The sequence below is a fragment of the Harpia harpyja genome, chromosome 3 (genome assembly GCF_026419915.1).
Source record: "Harpia harpyja isolate bHarHar1 chromosome 3, bHarHar1 primary haplotype, whole genome shotgun sequence".
Taxonomy (NCBI): domain Eukaryota; kingdom Metazoa; phylum Chordata; class Aves; order Accipitriformes; family Accipitridae; genus Harpia; species Harpia harpyja.
The window spans coordinates 52,204,857-52,225,900 of NC_068942.1; the positions used below are offsets into that span (position 1 = coordinate 52,204,857).

Consider the following 21,044-nt stretch of genomic DNA (forward strand, 5'->3'; position numbering starts at 1 on the left):
CAGTAAACTATAAATGGATAGGTGCTTCAAAAAAAAAAAAATGCAAACCAATCTGGTTTCAGGTTCTTATTAACAAATTGTATTACTAAATGCTAATTACATAGCAGTGTATTGCAATTCAAGAACTGTGGAAGTGGTAGTCAAGACTCACTAAATTTGAGACCATGCTATAAAGTGTTAAAGAGGCAGGTGGGTATTTAAATTACACAGTTCAACTAACAATATGCAGGTATTTTGAAATCTTTCTTAAACTGCTACAGCTTTTCTTTCTTGATCTTGGGAGACATTGCTAATATTTTTTTATACAGACCTATTTCCATCACTGGGTAACAAAAGTGTGCATGCCACTTAAAAAATTTTGGTTTATTTCAAAGTCTAAGTAGATTGCTACACGGCTTAGATCAGGCATTTCTCACTACTTTCAAATAGCTAAAAATCTAATCTTATCAAAGTCCTGTCATTAGAAATTTAAGAATATTTGAAATTAAGACAGGGCTAGTGGTGTTTTTCTGGTTCTGAGCCAAAAGCATATTAAAGTCCCCTTTAAAATTAAATGTATGAACTCTTGGAGAATGTCATTTGACTTGTTTATATACTAAGCAATTTCTCATTATCTTCTGATTTTTTTCTCCAATAATATTCCATGTTTGTCTTTGCATAATTTTTGAAGGTCATACTGCCAATAACTTGTTTATATTCTTATCCTTCAGAATGGTCTGTTACCATTATAAGGAAATTGGTTTGTTGCAAATTTATTTGCATAATAAGGATTCATGTTGTATGTTCATATTTTTAAAATATAGCAGTCTCCTGCAGAGAGAATATTATACTTTAAAAATGAGTGGTGTACCCAGTGCAGTATTCCTTTTTCTTGCCTAGTTAGAGATAAATGTCTTCTGTAATATTATGTTATTTTTCTGTATGGGGAGTACAGAACTTACAGAAGTAGCAAGCAGAGCATGGATAATTTTAAAGGACAGTTCTTGGACTTTGGGTACCTGCAGTGCCAAGGGAGATGGTTTAGAACTTGGAACTAAATAAACTGCATTTTAAAACCTTCAGTGGAGAAAGAAATAATAAGGTAATGTGAATATAAGGCTTCAAAAAGTATCTGAGATAAAAATAGTGTTCACACCTTTTATTGCTTATTAGTTTTGAATTCAGCAGTTGATACGTTTTATATAAAGGTAGAACTAACCTGTTTGTCAGCTTTAAGAAATCTTAAGTTACTTTAAAACTGCTATACAATGCTATATCAAAACATGGTATTTGTAAAATCCTCTAGTCTCTAATATTGCTTGAAAAGATTTTTCTTACACAGAACTTGTCCCCATTTTCTAATACTGATGTGTGCACATTGAGGACAAGTTGTCTTTCCTTTCTTGTCAGTTTGATCAGCTCTATCTAGACATTCTAATATAATCTTTGATATATTCAGGTTGTATTCCTAAATGCTACTACGGAGAGGAACTTCCTCTCTCCTGCTCATTTTCAGCATTTATTTATATAGACCAATCTTAAATTTACTCTACCTGTTCATTAAAATTCCATTGAATAAGCTGACTTCCAATCCATCAAAACACAGAAAGGTCTCTTCTGTCTGGAAACCATAAGAGCAATATCTGTAGCTATAATGACCATCAGGTTTTTAATTGCTATAGTAGGTCACTGAAGTGCAATATTATTGGGTAGTTTTCATTTTACATAAACTTTAACCTGACGTACATCTGGAAATTAGGGACATTGCTTACTTTCAGTATTTCTGTAACACAGGGAGAATAATTGCATATGCATTAGCTGTTGTGTATTAAATATATTTTTATAGAAGTTGCATCTTTTACAAGATTTGCCAGGGCCACAAGAGAACTATTGCAGTCCTCTTTGACTGTGTTTGGCCAAAGAACTTCACCCCACAGTTTCTGCATCAAACCCTAAGCTGGAATTAGCACATCAAATAAGCTGTTTATTTTCTAGAGTGATCATTTTCTAGTAAATGATAATAGATTAGTATTAGTGGGTTTAGTATGGTGTCCTTAAAGCACATATAATTTAGGAAAAAAAAAAAACCAAACTCAAATATTTTAGATCTATGTTTGAAAAAACAGGGGATAAGAAAGTTCTGTGACTTGCTTTCACCCATGCAAAGGATGCTTACTAGAAAAAGCTGTTAGCATTTTTAACTGGTTTATGAGTGAAATATACTCAAAAGGAGAATAAATTAGTATCTATTATTAGTATCTAGTCAAAAGTATTTGACATTTTTATGAAGATGTTCAGTCTTGGGATTGGAAGACTTGAGGACTGAGAGGTATATTTAAAATGTAGAGTAGAGTATTAGTCATTAATTCACACTCACATTCTGTGTGTGTATTTTGAAAATAACATCAAAAGATTCTCATTCAAATAGAAGGAAATGCAGTTCTGGAGGCTACAAAATACGCTTTTAAAGTTTATCTTGATTCTGTATTACAGCAAAGCATTTTAAAGCTCAAGCTTTACTCTTTTTTTACTTAAGGGAATTGCTAGTTGGATAAAAGAAAAATTAAAATGCAAAAACTTCTGAAATGTCAAATCATATGTATACAGAAAATCATTGTCAAAATATTAATGTTTGTAAAAAAACAATGCAACTGATTTTGTATTGCATAAACAATGTTATTTTTAAACTTCTGGTAATTAGAATATTATGCAAGAAAGTATAATTTTGTGAATAATTTTAGCTGTAACTTGAACTGCAGGATCAGTGTCTGAAATGTTGCATCTTCAAGCAACATTATACTTGACAGGTGTAGCATCGGTGTTGAAATAATAGGTAATTGTGGGAAATAACTGTCGTGTATGTTCAAAGTGCAATAAAGGGTTAAATTTCTGTTGGAATAAATATGTAACTTCAGTCTTTTTATTTTGGTGATTTAACGGGGTGTAGCTGTAGAAGCATTGTCGCTATTTTCTGTAGCTTCATTTGTGTACCTATGTACAGCTTTATATACTTCTGTAGCATGTTTACCCAGATGGATACCTTTGTAACTGAGTTAGGGTGAGTGGGGCTCTTGCCGCTGTAGGATTTGCGTAAGGGCATGGAGAACCGAGAAGGAAGGCCGCGGGTTGGTGTGTGCTACCTGAGGCAGAGACAGGCAAACTGTAACTATTTTCCTTTTCAATGGCTCACTAAAAATTGATGACTTTAGTTGTAGCTAGCTGCCTGTTTTTGAAACATCAGTCCTTTTCATGTAGTTAACCTGCCCTCGTTGCATTTAAGCTATTTTCCAGGGAGCATTTCAGTTAGCTCTTCTTGCAAATTCAGTCTGTGAGTAGAGCGAAAACGGTTAATGCGACTTTTTGCTCGGAAAAAAAAAGGTGGGAAAGAGCACAGGCCTGTTGTCCGAAAGATCTCAACCTGTTCTTCTGTTCGCAGCTGAGGAAAAGCACAGGCCCGAATCTTAAATCCTGAGATGCACCTTCTTAATTACAGCTCCCTCACGAACGGGGGCTGATTCTGGGGCTCCCGCGGCCTGCCTCCGGGCGGGAGGCACCACCTTCCCCCGCGCTGCGGCCCGCCGTGGCGGGGAGAGCGCACAGCTGTGCCGCGGCTGCCGCCGGGGGAGGGGGTCGGGGGTCGGGGGTGGGGGACGGCCCGGCCCGGCCCGACCAGCCGGCGGGGGCACGGCACCTGCCGGCGCCCGGGCTGCGGCGGAGGAGGGGCGGCGGGACCGCTGCGGGCCGCCACGTCGTCCGGCGGCTGCGTACGCGGCGGTGGGCGGGGCGCCGCGGCGCGGCCGGGCTGGCGGGTCGGGAAGATGGCGGCCGGTATCCGGGAGAAGCAGACAGGTAAGCGGCTTCCCACGGTCTCCGTCGCGCGGCGGCGCAGCTGCCTTCCCCGGGGCTCCGGGCAGGGAGGGACCGAGGTCAGCCTCACGCTGCGGCCGGGGGCTCCTGCCTGCCGTCCTCCCCCGCCCTTTCCCCCGGCTGGGCCCCGGGGCGGCACGTGGGCGTCTGCGAGCCCCTTCGCCTCCCCCGGGGGATTCGCGCCCTCTCAGCCGGCTTGGGTTTCCCAGCAACGGGACGGCGGCCTTCCTCCTCCTCCTCCTCTTCCTCCTCCTGCTCTTCAGCTGCCTCTGCAGCGGCGGGCCCGGGGCTCCGGGGGCCTCTGGCTGCTGCTCTTGCCGAGGGGGCCCGACCCCGCTGTGGGGCACAGGGTGGGGCGTGCGCTCTGCCCGGGCGGCGGCGGGCTCGGGCCCCCAGGGAGGGGCTTGCCTGGGCCCGGGGCTTGAGCGGTGCCCTTCTCCCGTGGCCGTGGGGAGCGGGTTGTGCTTTCCCTCCGTTTCAGCTTCCTTTCTACCCGTGGCAAGGGTCAATGGGAAGTATCGTTTAATGCTGTGAAAATAAAGCTGCTGTTGTGGTGCTCCTGTTAAGACAACATAGAGGTCTCAGAGCACATACTGACCCTCAAGAAATTGAGAATGCGAGATTAACAACGATAAGTAATTACGTAGGAGGTTTTCTGTGGGTAGAGGGTTAGTTATTCAGTCCCTCCTTTCTTCTCTGGCTTGATGTTGCTTTGTGGAGCGTTGAACCACCCATTTGAACACAATCCTAAAGCGCAGAGCGTGTCAACTCCGTAGTCCTCTACTTCCCTTGCTTGCCGAAGTTTTTGTCAAGTAGTTTTGAGCTGTAATCTTGTAACCTTCTCCTTGACAACTGCAGTATTTTTCTGCTGGTATAGAGGATTCTGGGTGCATTTATTTAACATGAAATGTCTAAAATCATCTGCTGAAAAATCTCAGTCTGAGTCTCTGTGTGGGCCTTAAATATTTACTAGTATTCTCCATCTTCTTTTTGTACCAGAAGTCTACTTTCCGTAATCTCATTCCTGTGGCTGTCTACCATTAATAGTGTTGTTTGATGTTCCTTTGCAATCCTTTACTTTTTTTCTCTTTGCTACCTCTCTGATAGACCCCACTGTCTTTGAGCCCCTATTCCATACAGCTTTATTCTTTCCTATTGTGCTTCATCTTGTTACTTGATTATTTCAGTCAACCTTTAGCACTGAACCCATGTTGTCTTCCACTGGGGAGGTCATTTGCAAGGAGGTAGATTGAATAATTGAAAGATACTCAGAAAAAGGAAAAGATTTATTATCATTTAGTATTTGTATTACCATGTATGTGCACCATCTGTTGTGATCTTTATCCTGGTTCATAACCAGTCAAAGCATATTGTTGTGCAAGCACAGTAAAAACCTGATCCTTGCCCCAGAGAGTATTCGGCCTAAAAGTAAATGAAATGGCAATATAAACACCAAAAAGAAACCCAGAGACATGCTGAATGTTTGTCGTGATTGTCATAGGACATCACTAGTCTGATTGCTGTCTTCCTTTAGTAGAGAGCTTATGCCGAGTTTTAATTTAAATGGTGAACTCTACAAAGCAGCTGCTTCAGATCCAATAGTACCAAAATACATAACCGTGCAGCTTTATACAAAATTGTTCATATGGCTGAAATGTATGGAAGGTGTCACTGGCAGTGAGGGAGTGAAGGCTCCAGGAGCAGTCTGTAATCAGCTTTCAGGATTGCTCTGGTGTTTAAAAAAAAAAAGAGGAAAAAAGTGTTAAGCAAGTGGAAGGCTGGATTCCAGGGAGACCCAGCACTCAATGCTAGCTTTCTTCCTCCCATGGTCAAGTTTCACTTCTGGTAATGTGATTTGAAAAGGCAGTACGCAGGAGGAGGAAGCAGGGACAGACTGCGAAGGAGGACTGTAGAAACATTGCCTGGGCATGGATGGATGGTGTTAGAAAAGCCAAAGTTCAGCTGGGGTTGAGACTTGTAGCAGGTGTCAAAAGCAATGAGAAGAGCTTCTGCTGCGACGTTAGTAGTGAAAATATGAATAAGAAAAAATGTTGGATCATTGCTAAATGGAGCCGGTCATTTAGTGGTGATGGACACAGATAAGGCTGAGGTACCCAATGCCTTCTTTGCCTCAGTCATCACCAACAAATTCTCACAGGCCTTTGTGTCACTTTGGAGTCAATCATGGAGTGAATCTTCTTGGAAAATATTTTCCATCATTATGTGGAGGAGACGGCAAGCATGAATTTATGTATGGTAAATCATGCCTGACCAGCCTGATTGCCTTCAGTGATAAAATGACTGGATTTGTAGGCAACAGGGGAGCAGAGTATGTCATTTACTTTGACTTTAGCAAGGCTTTTGGCATTGTATTCTTGTATCCAAGTGAGGATGGTATGGGCTGGAGGGATGGACAACTAGATAAGTAAAAAAATGGTTGGATGGTCAGGCTCAGAGGGTTGCAATTAATCAGACACACTATACCTGGAGGCTGGTAACAACTGGAGCACCATATGGGTCTATCCTGTCACCTGTCCTGTTTAAAATCTCTATCAGTGACATTGAGGAAGTGTCAAAGTGCACTCTCATTAAGTGTGCAGGTGACAGCGAACTAGGGGAATTGGTTAATGTACTCGAGAGCAGAGCTGCCGCTCAGAGGGACTTAGATGGGCAAGAGGAATGGGCCAACAGGGATCTCTTGAAATTCAGCAATGGAAAATATAAATCCCTGCACCTGGAAAGGAAGAACCCCTTGCAATGTACAGGCGACAGTGCAGGGGACTGGCAGACTGAAGAGCAGCTCTGCCGAAAAGGCCTGCGAAGGCTCTCAGTGGACAGCAAGCTGAACGTGAGCCCACAGTGTGCCCCCGCATAGCAGCATCCTAGGCCATATTCACAGGAGCACAGCCAGTAGATCAAGGGGAGTGATTATCCCCCCCACTCAGCCTCAGGAGACCACATCTAGATACCATGTCCAGTTTGTGGCTACTAGTACAGGAAGTGTGTTCGTGTTGGAGGGAGTTCAGCAAAGGACTACCAAGATGGTCGGGGGCTGAAGCACTATGAGGTGAGGCTGCAGGACTAGGGCTTGTTCTGCTCGGAGAAAAGGAGGCTTCAAGGGGGACCTAACAGCAGGTCCCCAGTAGCTATGGAGGGGGCATTGAGAAGATGGAGCCAGGCTCCTTGTGGTGGTGTGTGGCAGGAGGGTGAGGGACAACAGACATAAATTGAAACAAGGTGTTCAAACTGGATATAAGGAAAAACTTTTTCACCTCAAGGATGGTCAGTGCCACACGTTGCACAGTGTGGTTGTGGCATCTCCATCCCTGGAGACCTGACTGGATAAAGCCCTGAGCAGCCTGGCCTGGGCTCACAGCTGACCCTCCTTGAGCAGGAGGTTGGACTAGAGATCTCCCGAGGTCCTTTCCAGCCTGAGCTGTCCTATGATACTGTAAACCCCAGGGAACAGCATTGAGTATGCTCACAAGCTTCATTCAGCTGAAGAGCTGGAAGTTAACTGTTTCTGTTGCTTTCCATTTATGAGCAAAGTGGTATACATTTCCTTGATTTCTGGAAGTTTTTCCTCTTTGCAAAGCTTTGTGATGGTTTTGTTTATGAGTTTGAAGAGAATAGCCACTAACTTCTATTGATGCAAATAGGCTTTTGCTGCTAGTCAAAGATGAGAGAACAGCACATAGTGTATTGTTTAATCAGATAAATGAGGAAGGACTCCTTACTTAATAGATTTATAAGTTAGAGGTAGGTGAAGGAATCTGCTTTGCTTTCTGTGTTGAATGTTAAGTTAAATGAAAGCTCATTCCTGTTGCAAAGCGTTTTTCTGCTGCAAATTAGGGGTGGGTTTTGTACCCCTTTAAGCAGCAATTTCTTCCTGTGACTTCTAAAAACGTTTCAAAATGTGTATCAGTTTTAGTCAGGTGAAAAGGTATTTTTTGCTGTGTGTATGCTGTTGTTCCTGTGGGGTAGGAAAAGCAGATCAGGGGAATAAAACAAACTAGTTCCTGCTGTACAGAATGCCCCTTCAGGAACATACTGGAATTATTTTTAAGGCAAACTGCAATAGAATATAGTCCATATAACTAAGGAGAGAGATTCTTTCTTCATGTTTTAGGACTTGCTTCTTCTCCTTTTGCAGGTCTTCCAGAGCCCATAAATTCTAGCTGAAGTGTGCCACTTGTCAGTCAAAGCTGCATAAAAATAATGCAAATGTGACTTGTTGCATTTATATTTTATGATGGTTTTCCTCTCGAATGAAATGTATAATAAAACCCTGGTAATGTGTTTAATCTCTATTGTTGAAGTGTAAAGAGAGCAAAGCATTATTCTGCTTTATTTTCCAGTGGCTTTGAAACGTATGCTGAACTTCAATGTTCCTCCTGTTAAAAACAGCACAGGAGAACCAGTATGGAAGGTAAGAACTATTTGAACAGCAATAGGAGAATTTTAGAGTGTTCAAAAAAGTTCAGATTTTCAAATGGTAACTAACTCGAGTATCTTCTCAACTTGTGCAAAATAATTTTTCCTGTGTGGTGTGAATATACAGAATTGAATATCAGAATTGCTGAGAAAAATATGTATCTGAGATATTGGCTCCTTGAAGACCCAATGACTGATTCTTTAAGCAATATTTTAATGAGCAACTGGGGAGGACATTTTTTAAAAATACTTAGGTCTCATTGATACCTGTTGGCAGAAACTTACATGATACGTTACAGGTGAACTCAAAGTCAGGACTACCTTTATTAGCTTTAAAAAGTAATTTGTGAGAAGTTTTTGCTACTACAAAGCATATATTCTGTCTCTTCATCTATTCAGTTGTCTTTTTTTTTTGCCATTCCCTTTTTTATCCTCTTTGCTTCTCCTTTTATTTCCTCCCAAATGCACTCAGAGAAATTCTGCACTTACCATAACAAATTTCTGACAGCACATTTCTGTTTGACTGACACTTTTCAAGAGATGGAAGTGATGAATTTATTTCCCTTTATCACTGAGTTTCTTTTCTTTTTTTTTTTTTTTTAAATTAGTAAGGACAAACGGAAGTCCGTGCCAAATTAATGATGAATTATAAATTGGTAAATGTTTAGCACTTTTTAGGTTAGGACAGTAGTTCCTTAAACCTGAATTCCTGTATACACTGTATCCTGTATTCTACTGTATTCACTTTTTACACCACTTTGTAAAAAGATGTGTATCTATTTCAGGTTCTCATTTATGACAGATTTGGACAAGATATAATCTCACCTTTGCTGTCAGTGAAAGAGCTGAGAGATATGGGGATCACTTTGCATCTGTAAGTAAAAAAAAAAGCAGTTTGGTTGGTTTTTTTTTCTAAAAAGAACTTTAATATTCCCCCAAAATCACAAACAAAACATTGAAAATCATTTGATGAATAACTACTAAAATAAAGATTATACCCTGACTTGTTTCTAAAATCAGGTGGTATTACTCAGAATCGGGGAATGGAAAGGTCATTCCAAACACTGTTCAGTAGGATTTCTTACTAAGTAGAGGAGGCCCCTGCTCAAAAATAAGAATTATCCAATAGGTGTTTTGGGGAGAATCTGTCTGTACAATTCCCTTTGTATTCATATATCTTAAAATTATTTTGGCACAAGCTGTTTCATGGGACTGTGCATATTGTCTGCTTGTCTCTTTTGCACATAGATTTTAATTGTCTCTTGTCAAAGATACTATTTTAAGAGATTTTCATTTCTTTTTCTCCAGATTACATTTATTTAGTTCAGTGTCATTCCTTAGCTGTGGTAATAGTCATGGAGGATCTTTGAAGATACATTTTTTTTTTTTCTCAAAAGTTTGTTAATTTTTACTAAGCGAAGGCTAGAAATGGAAACGCAGTTTAACATGCTGACGTATCAGCAGAAATGTGAGAGAAATGTGTAAGCACCCTGCCTGTCTTTATTTTAATGAGCAGGAAAGGCAAGTTTAATAGTATGAGATAGGCAGGGGGTTTTGTTATCATGTCAACAATTAATAATTGGCATATGAACTTCATGGATGCAGTATTTTACCTTCCTCTGAATGGATTAATCTATTTTTGAAGATTTGCAAAGCCTTTTCTCAAGCTTTGAATAAACTTCTGAGACCTCTATTAATATATTCAGCCAAAAATTATACAAATACGATTTTGCTATTTTTTCATGGTTTGTTCTTGCTAAAATCTAGCTAAATATAGGGAGAAATTGTAGGACATTGAATGTGTCTGTATAAATAAATAATTTCTTAAATTTTTATAACTTTACATAAATCAGAGGAGGAACACATTAGAGATCTATTTTTGATTCCTTTCAGGCTTTTGCATTCAGATCGGGATGCTATTCCAGATGTTCCAGCTGTTTACTTTGTAATGCCAACAGAAGAAAATATTGACAGAATGTGCCAGGTAACTTGCATGCTTAATGTTTCAAATGAGTGGACACAACAGAGGTAGTGTGTGTGAAGCACTCACCAGAGTATGACCATTCTGTATCTAGTTCTTGTGCATGTCTGAACACCTTTGCTTGCATTTTTTCTGTATTAGCACATATTTGTCATAAAAACATTACCCAACATTTTTACACACAAAACTTCAGTTTCCCAGGAAGTCGAAGGGTAAATATGTCTTCTGTGTTTCGGAGAGAGAATTCGGGGAGTGAAAAGACAAGAGGCAGTGGGCACAAATGGAAATATAGGCAATTCCATTTAAACATAAGAAAAAGCTATCTTAATGAGGGTGGCTGAGTGCTGGAACAGATTACCTGGAGAGTTTGTGGAGTCTCCATCCTTGGAGATGTTAAACACTCGGCTGGACACAATCTTGAGCCGTCTGTTCTCTTTGACTCTGCTTTGAGTGGGGAAGGGGTTTGGACTAGGCTAACCTCAGTTTTTCACATTCTCTAGCAGGAATTGATGGAAGGTTGACATCAGAGCAAAGGGTACTTTTGGTCAGTGGTAAGGTGTGGAGTAGTAGTTGCTATCTGGTAGCTTAAATTTCATTTCCTGGTTTTGGCAGTCCTGTGTTAGGTTAATTATATCTAGTAATGTAGTCAAAACACTGCGTACAGGGCTGTATGAACAGACAGCTAAGCACTTTCAAAAGTTTAGTTTGTGATGTTCCAATTATCTACAGTCATAGTAGAAGTAAGAATGTTTTTTAATTAGTCAGAAATATATTAGTACATATTCAGGAAAAATGTTGTGATTTTCCTACCTTTTAGGATCTTCGAAACCAGCTTTATGAATCTTATTATTTAAACTTTATTTCTGCCATTTCAAGAAGTAAACTGGAAGATATTGCAAATGCTGCCATAGGTGCTAATGCAGTAACTCAAGTGGCTAAGGTAAGAAAATCCCCCAGTCTCTAATGTTAGAGATACTACTGTTGCAGTTGTTATTGCATTCTTACGTGGCCACTTCAGTGCCATACACAGCTTTTCTGACTGAATCATTTAGCTAGATTCAATCTCAGGCATAGATTTACTGGGGGGGGGGGAAGGAAATTTACAGTCATCTCAGTAATGCAGCTTAATACTATACTTCAACTTAGTCAAAAGTCCAAGCGCTGCAAGACCTTTGTGCTAAATGGTAAGAGGGGAAATACAGTGGTTTCAGAGTATTCCTGATCTCATAAGCTCCATAAGTGCATCCAGTGCATATATAATGGGGTGGGGATTTTAGCTCCTAAATACACAAAAAGTGCAGTATGAGTGCAGTTGTCATTTTAACTAGGAAGCGTACTGCAGAGGTGGATGTTTCTTACATACACACTGTTATTCAGTACACTCCTATACCTTTATGATATAAAGGTAGGTATCAGGTATGTACCCTCTTATTTTTGTTGAATGCATGTACCAAAACCTGCAAATTTTTAACTAATTATTTTCATATATATGTAAATACATTCACTTTTTCTCACTCCTGTTAGGGAGTACTACTGGTATGAGAGAAAGAAGCTGTTGTGAAAGGAAATGAAAACTACTAGTATTGTTTAAGCCTTAGGTCTTCAGCAGGAGTAAATTGGTGTAGCACTGTGAAGTAACTTTCTTAAATCTATTTTTCTGTTGTGATGTCCCATTAACAGTTTATGCTATAGAGAGGTTTATTTTTTTTCCTGAATGTACAGGTAAGTTACAGAAAAATTGGAATTCATGAGCTATAATCTCTCTTTGTGTAAAAAGTGCCCTCTTTCCTCTCTCCTGCCTGAGTGCTCAGCACTGTTCATGTTGTAGTCCTTCATATTAATAAAAAATAAACCTGTAGTATTATAATGTCCTCCATATGTGTTTTTTTCATTGACGGTTGGCTACTAAAAATTTGTCCACAGAATACTTCCAAGTTGGACTGTTTTATTTTGGCACTTTACAGGTGCTCTAATTTTTTGTGTTATCACTCAATCCTTACACAGGCTTTTTAATTCATACATTTTATCTTGCATTTCTTTCTTGTAATAGGTAGTTCTGTAAAAGGTTCAAAAAGAAGTAGCAATAAATCACAGAGGTTTTTTTATGCTTCATTCTGCACTGCTCTGACCATTATTCCTTGATTTCTAGGTGTTCGATCAATATCTTAATTTTATTACTTTAGAAGATGACATGTTCGTATTGTGTAACCAAAACAAAGAACTTGTTTCGTATCGTGGTAAGTAAAATTTGTATAAAAATTGTACTGGAACGTCTAAAGTTGAAATTTACTTTTGAAGTTTGATGATTTTATTTTGCTTTGATCTGCTTGGAATTCAGGATAATCTGTTAGATGTGTAGTTTAAATTCATGAAGGAAGCAGTTCTTAGATACTAAGTTCAGCATCGTGACTACACAGATATTGTAATATTGAAAAATAATCATGTATTTTTAAATAACAAATTTAGTAAAGCAAAACTGCAGTATAGACATTTATGGATAGTAGGGGGTTTTATACATGGAATAATACAGGAAAAATTTCATATTGTTTACACATGCAGGTAGACACTGGTTGGCTGCTGTGTTTAGGCACCACTATTTAGTCATAATCGTTTCTGCAGTTCTTAAGGAATTAAGTATTTTGTTTCTGTGTGAATGGTCAGTTGGAAAGTTACTGTAAGGAATGCAAAGCAAGAAAGATGACTTTAACTGATAGAGTTTCTTGTATCTTCTAGATAGTGAGCAGTCAGTACCTGCTTTTCTTATGCAAGACATGAAAAGATGTGGGGCTGTGCAAGGGGAGATGGTTAGGATCAGGGGCTGGAGTAGCACAGGGAATAATCTGGGAAAGGGCATTCTAGAAAATAAGAAATGCTGATTGCTTCTGCAAGCATGTGAGCCAAGCATGTCAGCTTCTCTGTAAAGTCTCAGAGTTGCAAGTGAAGTCAGCCTCATGGAACTCTTTTTTCTTTTATTGGGACTTCTGTTGGACCTGGTTTGGAACCTAGCAGGAAAACCAAGTGGCTGCCTTAGGTCAATTACCTCTACAGCTATGGTGCTACAGCAGCTCAAGTCAATATATATACTAGTTGTCATAATTGTCCACGTGGTTTTCCTCCCTCCTTTGATCTGATTTCTGTGCTTCCCTGACCCATTCAATATGCTAAATCAACAGAGAATATCACTCTACCTCTCCTACTCCTCTTACTCAAATGGCTATTACAGGGCGGGTTGTCTTGTTGCCCCGCTGTAGTTTCCCTCATCTTCTCCTCCTTTTACATCAGAACCAGTAATCTTGGAGCTGCAGAGTGTTTGTTCGTTTGACTCACTCCATAGAAAATACCAGCTCATTTGTGTGATCTACAAATCCAATGCAAGGGAAGCAGCAGAAGTGTGTAAGTCAGAGGCAAGATAGCCCTGTTTTAGCAGCAGCTCCTCATTACTTTAGTGTAGTCACAGTGTCTACGTGCAGTGTCACACAGTTAATTCCCGATTTATTTGGATGCACAGAACACTAACTAGTGACCAGGTGGAGATGAGAAGTCTCCGTATGCCTAACATTTAGCACTGAGATTTTTCTCCTCATTTGCCCTATTTCCCAAGTCAGTATCTTTCTTTGAAACTGGATGCATAATACTGAGTTCTGTCTCACACTGGGGATTGATTCCATTGCCAGAATGAAGGGCATTTTTGTTTCAAAAGCTGACTTTTTTTTTTTCTAAAAATTGCTGTTAAGAGTTTTAGTAATAATTGTTTTGTGATGTGTTTGTGTGTATGTAAAGATACTTGACCAGCTCTCATAAGATTCCTGCTAGCTAACAAGGAATTTGAATTAAAATGACTGAAAACGTTTTGCACCCATCAGTTTCTATGTTGTTTGTTTTCCTCTCTTGGGCCCCTGAAATTTGCCACGTGACATGTGGCTTCACACTATGTTTAAACCAATCTAAAAGTGGGCTGTTTCCAAAAGCTGATCGAACGGAAATCTAATCTCCCATAGAGAGTGATTAGTTTTCCATTAGAGCACTGAGCCAATCCATCTCGCTGTGTGAGTTCTAGATCTGACACAGGCAGGCAGTAGGAGTACAGGGGCAAAGAAGAAGTGGTCTTTTTTGCCTTTGGAGAGTAACCCTAGCAGGAAACTGCCAGTTTGTGTATAGTTTCATAATCTACATAAGTCAGCGTAAGTCTGATGGTGATGAAAGACTGCTGCTGTTCTTGCAGCAGCACTGACATGTATGGCCACACATGTAGCTGAATGGGTGAACTAAGAACAAATATAACAAAAAAGGTTAATTTTCGGTTTCCTGATTTCCTGGCTGTATAGCTGCGTTTACAGAGAGGTAATGTCAGGACAAATAAGCATGATAACATTCTTCAATTATGTAAAAGGCTTTCACAGACAGAACAGTGATAAGACATTCTCTTGGTCCATGCAGTAATGGACAAGAAGTGATGAGCTTAAATTGCAACAAAAACGTTTCTGAACAGATATTAGAAGCACTTTCTAACATTAAAGATAGTGAAATACTAGAATAGATTACCTATAAACATTATGGCATTTTCATGACTGGGAGGCTTTGGGGATTGGTTTAGACACAGAAATAACAAGGGTTTAACTCATCTTTGGGCAAGAGGACTGGCTAGATAATTCCCCAGGCTCCCTCTGGTTCTGTTTTTCTATGACTCTCTAGAAGGAAGAGTAAATGGGTAATATTGGTATAAAGTCGATCTTCCTGGCATCCTGTTTGATGCTATTTGAATGCTGCTTTACCAAATTTGGATCAATTTTGTAAAAAGCAAGAAAACGTAGGAGACCTAAGCTTACTTTTCTGTAATAGATGCATTCCCCATAAGCTTGTTACAGTGGAGAGAAAGGAATATATAGAAAACATGACAGAACATTTTACTGAAAGATTATTAATGAAGTTTCTCAAAGGTTGACCTAAGGAGCAGTAATATTGAATGTTTGTGTTGAGTGCTATGGTACAAAAAAAGGAGTGTGCTCATAAAATGTGCATGTTACACAAAATTAGAAGGCACTGACAGTATGCGGATTACTGGAACATCATAAATGAGTACCTTAAACATAATAAAAGGGAGGGAATTAAATTTTAAAATTGAGAAAAGCAAGGGAGTAAAAATAAGATTATTTCCCCCCTGTAAACTGGGAGACCATTAGTTGGAGATAACTGCAGAATGATAGTCCCAGTTAATTTCAAAGCTTTGTCATTACAGAAGAATACAGATATTGGGAACAGTCTGCCTTTCTTGGTGCTGATATTTCAGAAACTTGAGCTCAGAATTTAAAAAATGCTGATGGGGGTGCTTCTGTTGCTGCTGTTATCCTAGCAGCCTAGTAAAAAGTTGGACTTACTAAGTATAGCTGCTGGTAGAAATTGCTAATATAATCCATCTCTCTAAAGTTCTTACAGGACAAAAGCTGGGGAAAAAAAGCACCTTTAAAGTTAGAGAATGATTATGGCTGGCCATGCACAAATTTGGGATGGAAGGCTTATTAATGTTCAGAGCTTTGAAGTTCGTTTCTTAAGAAAGAATATAAGACAAGTAATTATGTGAGAAATTTTTTAAAGTAAAATAAAACAAACAAGGATGGGATCTGTGGCATGAGTCCTGAGACAGTGCTTGGCTTGAGACCTGTGATAAGATTAGGTTTGATGTTTCCTCTTTGCTATTATATTCTTGTCACTGTTAATTATTTAATGGAAATGTTGCTACATGTGTCTTGTTCTGACCTAAATATGTGAAGGAAATCTTTCTATCTGTAGTGTGAAATGTTTTAGAACTTGGGAATTATCCCTAACCTAGAGACTGACAGTAAATTTATTTAAAAAAAAAAAAAAAGGGAAAAAGGAAAAGGAATCTCCATTACAAGAGGTGGGATTTAGAATCTTTAAATATAGATAACTGCATACTGTAATTCTCTTTAAATTACACAAGTAATTCTTGAAGATGTTATATCTGAAAAATGGTTTCCAAGTGGATGGCCATTTTTGTTTCATAACGTGGTTTCATAGGAGGTTTGTAATAATGTCATACTAACACAATCCAGAAGTTACAGTATACATTGTCAGAGATAATTGGAAAAGATTGTGTAGTGTTTGACCTTATACAGTGAGCAATAATTAAGTTCTCCCATTCTTTTTCTCAAAAAAAGGGCAGGGTGGGAATGGATGTGCTAAGAGGGGCATTTCACGATTTGATCTCTTCTGCAACAAAAGCTGTTGGATATTAACAGCCATTAGGTAAGAAGAGGATTGCTTTCTCAGTATTAAAGTGGCATAAACTTCTTTAACCCTATTCTTAACTCTTTTCCACACTGTTTTAGCCATTAACCGACCAGATATAACGGACACAGAAATGGAAACTATAATGGATACTATTGTTGATAGTCTCTTCTGTTTTTTTGTTACACTTGGTAAGTGTTCGAATTCTAGTGTATTTTTTGTATGCTTTCCTTTTAGAGAAGATCCATATTCAATGAGATACCCAGAAGTTTAGGGTCTTCATATAGCAAATTAAAGGCAGAATTAGATCTGTGACAGAAATCTTAATAGTTTGCTGGATGGGTTAATGATCTTGCTCAAATCATTGCTGTACATCACTGCAAAAGACAATAAAGGCTGTCCTACGTGAGAGTTGAGTCTTAGTCTTCAGTATCAATGGGAGAAGAATAGTGAAATGCAAAGGTTTGGATTCAGTGTTTTTAGAAAATCCTAGTTTGCAATGAAGATCAATAGTGCTTTGAGTTTGGATTTGTAGCTCTCAAAAACACACAAACCTGCAAAGATCTAACTGAAATAACTCAAGAATTAGGAAGATATATTAAATTTACTTATTTTACAGTGAGTTTTCTTGATTCTTAGCTCATGCATTTTTCATAGTGATGACATTTAATCTAAGTTCTCACTGAAGTCAGTCAGTCTGAGATAGCATTCCTACAAGGGGAGCTGGGGATCGCTATGGGACAGTCTATTCAAGAGAGATTCCCTTGGACCTATTGAGTTCTTTCAAGTGTTAGTTTGATACAAATTAATTCTCTTTTACGCAGTCACTTAAACTCTATGGTATTGGAATTTTCATATTTATATAGATAAGTGAGAAACTGTAGCTAAAGATTTTGAAACCTGAAAGCCAATGGAAAATGTGCTTTTGAAAATAACATTACCCTGCAGTGAGTTGTAACTGGTATATTGTGGTGGTGGTGGTGTTATAGCACTTATTATTATTGTTTTCAAGGGACTTACAACCTTTTGAAACTAAATTTTAATGCTTCTATATGAGATTGTTTGTCCCCTCCACAGTACATTAGCTATCTTTCTAGTGTACACTATACTTCTCAAATTCCTGTGTGAGGTATTCACTTTTGTGAAATGTTATTTAATATTCTATATAGTATTTTTGTTTTATAGATGAAGACTGCAGGAGACAAATTTAATATAAGTTTGTATTGTCCACTTGAAAAATTTAATCTCAGAATGTTACTTAAAAATTTGTTTCATGAAAAGTACACTAATTTATAATCTGAAAATTATAATGCAAGTAGAAGTCAATATATCTTTTATTAGGAGCTATTCCTATAATCAGATGCTCAAGAGGAACTGCAGCTGAAATGGTCGCAGTGGTAAGAAACTATTTTCTAAACAAGTATCATTGTTTTAAAACTTTCCTAACACCTTGTTTCCTTTTCTCAATACTAGGCAGAGATCTAGTGTCGTTGTATCCTTTCCCTTATGAAGGAAATAAAACTGGAGATACACCAGTTTTCCTTTCTGACTTCAGGTCCATGCAACTCATCTATAGAAATCATTATATTATGGAATCAGCTGATGAGAAACTTAAACATGAACAATCATTCCTAATCTAGAGTTTATCAAGATTTTCTGACAGGCATAATTACAACCATTAAGCTACATCTACACAGTTTTAAAAGTGGCTGTCTGGCCTGGGTTTTTCTGTATGTCTTAGTAAGAAATGTTTATCTGTCTTACTGGAAGACCCTGTAAGTACAAGACATTTTTATGATATCAAACTAAACTGACATTCAACTTGATCATTAAGTAGGGACGAAATTACCAAACTAAATCACAATTAAAAATCTCTACAGCATTGTCTTCATTGGGAGGCACTGTGCTTCATTTCTTCCATCTTCCTCACATCTTTGTTTGTCAGTGAAGCCTTAATACTGATTAAACCTAAGCATTCAGTACGCATGCATTCATGTTGAGAGTAATCTCATTTTTATGAAACACTTAGTGTGGGTAGTGTCTGACAGCCCAATTTGCTGCTTCTGCTGTGGTTCCCTCTTGGTGCTTCCTACTGGTATTTTCTATTTGCATGTTTAGGGAGAGGGTGCTAATTGCCTGGGAGGTGATTAGTGGACATAAAGGAAACACCTTCTCTGTAGTCCTGCATAAAGATATAAATGCTGTAGGGAGAAAATAGAAGGAAGAGATTTCTTCCTTTCCCACGTGCAGTGGACCTAGATTTCCTGCAGCTATCACATTTATAAACTACAAAATCAGTACAATAAATCTTTAAATGTTGACCATATAAAGAGGTTCGGAAACGGTTCGTTTGTTAAAAGCTGTTTTGTTTTTTCCCCCCGCTCAGAAATTGGATAAGAAGCTCAGAGAGAATCTAAGAGATGCCAGAAACAGTCTTTTTACAGGTGACACACTTGGAGCTGGCCAGTTCAGGTATGGTGTTAGTAATAACTATGTATTTTTATTTTTCATATTTCAGTTGTCTGAAATATCTCATTAGGATAAGTCACCAATGTACTGAAAACTGTATTTACAAGAATTTGGTTCAAATTCTATATTAAAAGAATTTATGTACTCTTAAGGGAGTTTTCCAATCTCTTAGCATAACCAGTTTGAAAACTTTTATAGCTAATAAGTGTGCAGTCCTACAACAGTGAGACAAAAATTATTTAACAAACCAGGTAATTTTGTTCACCCTCTAAACCCGGCAAGAACCATGCTCCTGCAAATACACTCAGTTTACAGGACCACGATATGCAGTTGGATGTCTGAACGTATCTTCACAACGTTAGTCCATTAAATAGAAAGAAATACCCATGTTCTCACTTGAGCACTGTTACCAGTTGTAGTTATGTCAAAAGCAAGTGTTTGTCAGCTGACAAACTTTGTCAGCTGTTTGTCCCTATATCTGCCAGAGAAGGACTGCTTAAGGACTACCACTTGGATAATTAGATAGTTAAGGACTTTTAAGTCATGACCATTTGAATCCTTTGAGGGGAAAGAGAGGTGAGAAAAGACTTTGTGGATGCTTGCATGCATCTGGTGTCTTCTCAGTAGCCTCTGGTGTATACCATTGCCCCCAGATAGTTGGAATACTCCACAGGCTGCCTCAGGAAACTATTACAGGAGTTTACACTGTACATGAAAAGGTGAGGAGACATATTGGGAAGACTGTAGCTGAAGGAAACAGTTATGATCTCCTAACTGGATATAAAATAGTCATATTTTTATCTCAAATTAAGAGCGTAACTTGGATAAAAGACACAAAAAACATAAAAGGTGGCAAAATGGAATGAGATTGAAAGGTATTAAGAGGGAGAATAGCTGTGAAATACCACTTCCCTCATTTTCATGGGAACTGAACTGCAATCATTGTTTTTCCTTCAGGAGGTGGCTTGTTCTCCTGATAGTAAAGCATCGTTACCCTCCGAAAATCAAAATGCAGGGAAAGGGAAACATGGGAACCTTTAACCAGTTAAATGGCTTCAGATCTTTAGTTTGGTTTTCAGAATCAGGTGACTAAGGCTCTTGAGGTTATATGTGAAAATACTTACTGTAAGGAAATCCAGAGCATGGAATTAACATCCTTTTACTCTGTTCAAATACACTGTAATTTAGCCATCACATTTACTGTAGGGTTAATGTGCTTGAGGGAAATGGTTGCAGTAATGTTCTGTCAATTCACAGCCTTCCTATCTTCACTATAAATTTTTCATGTAGCTATAACCCAAGACATTTAGGCATGTCTGCATTCTTTTCCTACAAAATTGACTATTGATGGAATTACCACAATGCATCTCAGAAGTTCTTAATTTTTCTTTATGGACTTCATATACAAGCAAAGAGAAAAATGAAATTAAAAACCCTTGAAAGAGAGATTTTATATTTGAGGTTCATAATGGGGATTAAGGTGGGATATTACCCACTCAAACAGTTGTTTGGAACTCAAATGTGCATTCACACAAGGAGGTATTAGTTAATATCTAGAAGACTAGTTACTGTTTAGTGTTTTGACTTCTGCTCAATATTTATGCATTGGTAATTTCACTTAATACAAAATAAAATAATCTTTTTATCATTACTAAGACAGCGATTCATGGAATTTCTGGCAGTGATCAGCCCCAGATGCTTTCGGGAAGGCTGGAAGAACTCTGCAGTAGGCAGTTTGGCTTTTAACTTAAAATATGATGTAGAAGGTGGCTGATATCACTCAGGATGTTACTGGGGTGTTCTAAACATGTTTAAATACTAATACAGTGTCATCTTTTCAGCTTCCAAAGGCCCCTATTAGTCCTTGTTGACAGAAACATAGATTTAGCAACTCCTCTACATCATACTTGGACATACCAAGCTTTAGTGCATGATGTTCTGGTAAGAATAAATCTGATTTTGTTACCAAAACTATTTTTTCACTCAGTTTGTTATTAAACTTAATGCCAGATTCTCTCTTAATCCAAAGTCTGTTTTGTCTGTTTTATTTGGAAGTTGTTTAGTAAAA

General features: G+C 38.5%; 1 protein-coding gene across 2 annotated transcripts in view; it reads left to right on the forward strand.

The window, feature by feature from the left end:
- The first annotated feature begins 3,720 nt into the window (after window positions 1-3,720).
- Window positions 3,721-21,044, forward strand: part of SCFD1 (sec1 family domain containing 1) — a 54,255-nt gene continuing 36,931 nt past the window's right edge. For both annotated transcript variants that reach the window (XM_052782537.1, XM_052782538.1), the window contains exons 1-10: window positions 3,721-3,828; window positions 8,205-8,275; window positions 9,066-9,154; window positions 10,174-10,264; window positions 11,079-11,201; window positions 12,411-12,498; window positions 16,609-16,698; window positions 17,849-17,904; window positions 18,894-18,979; window positions 20,818-20,917. In XM_052782537.1, coding sequence (XP_052638497.1) covers window positions 3,798-3,828; window positions 8,205-8,275; window positions 9,066-9,154; window positions 10,174-10,264; window positions 11,079-11,201; window positions 12,411-12,498; window positions 16,609-16,698; window positions 17,849-17,904; window positions 18,894-18,979; window positions 20,818-20,917 — 825 coding nt within the window. In that variant the 5' untranslated portion in view covers window positions 3,721-3,797. The remainder of the gene's footprint in view (window positions 3,829-8,204; window positions 8,276-9,065; window positions 9,155-10,173; window positions 10,265-11,078; window positions 11,202-12,410; window positions 12,499-16,608; window positions 16,699-17,848; window positions 17,905-18,893; window positions 18,980-20,817; window positions 20,918-21,044) is intronic.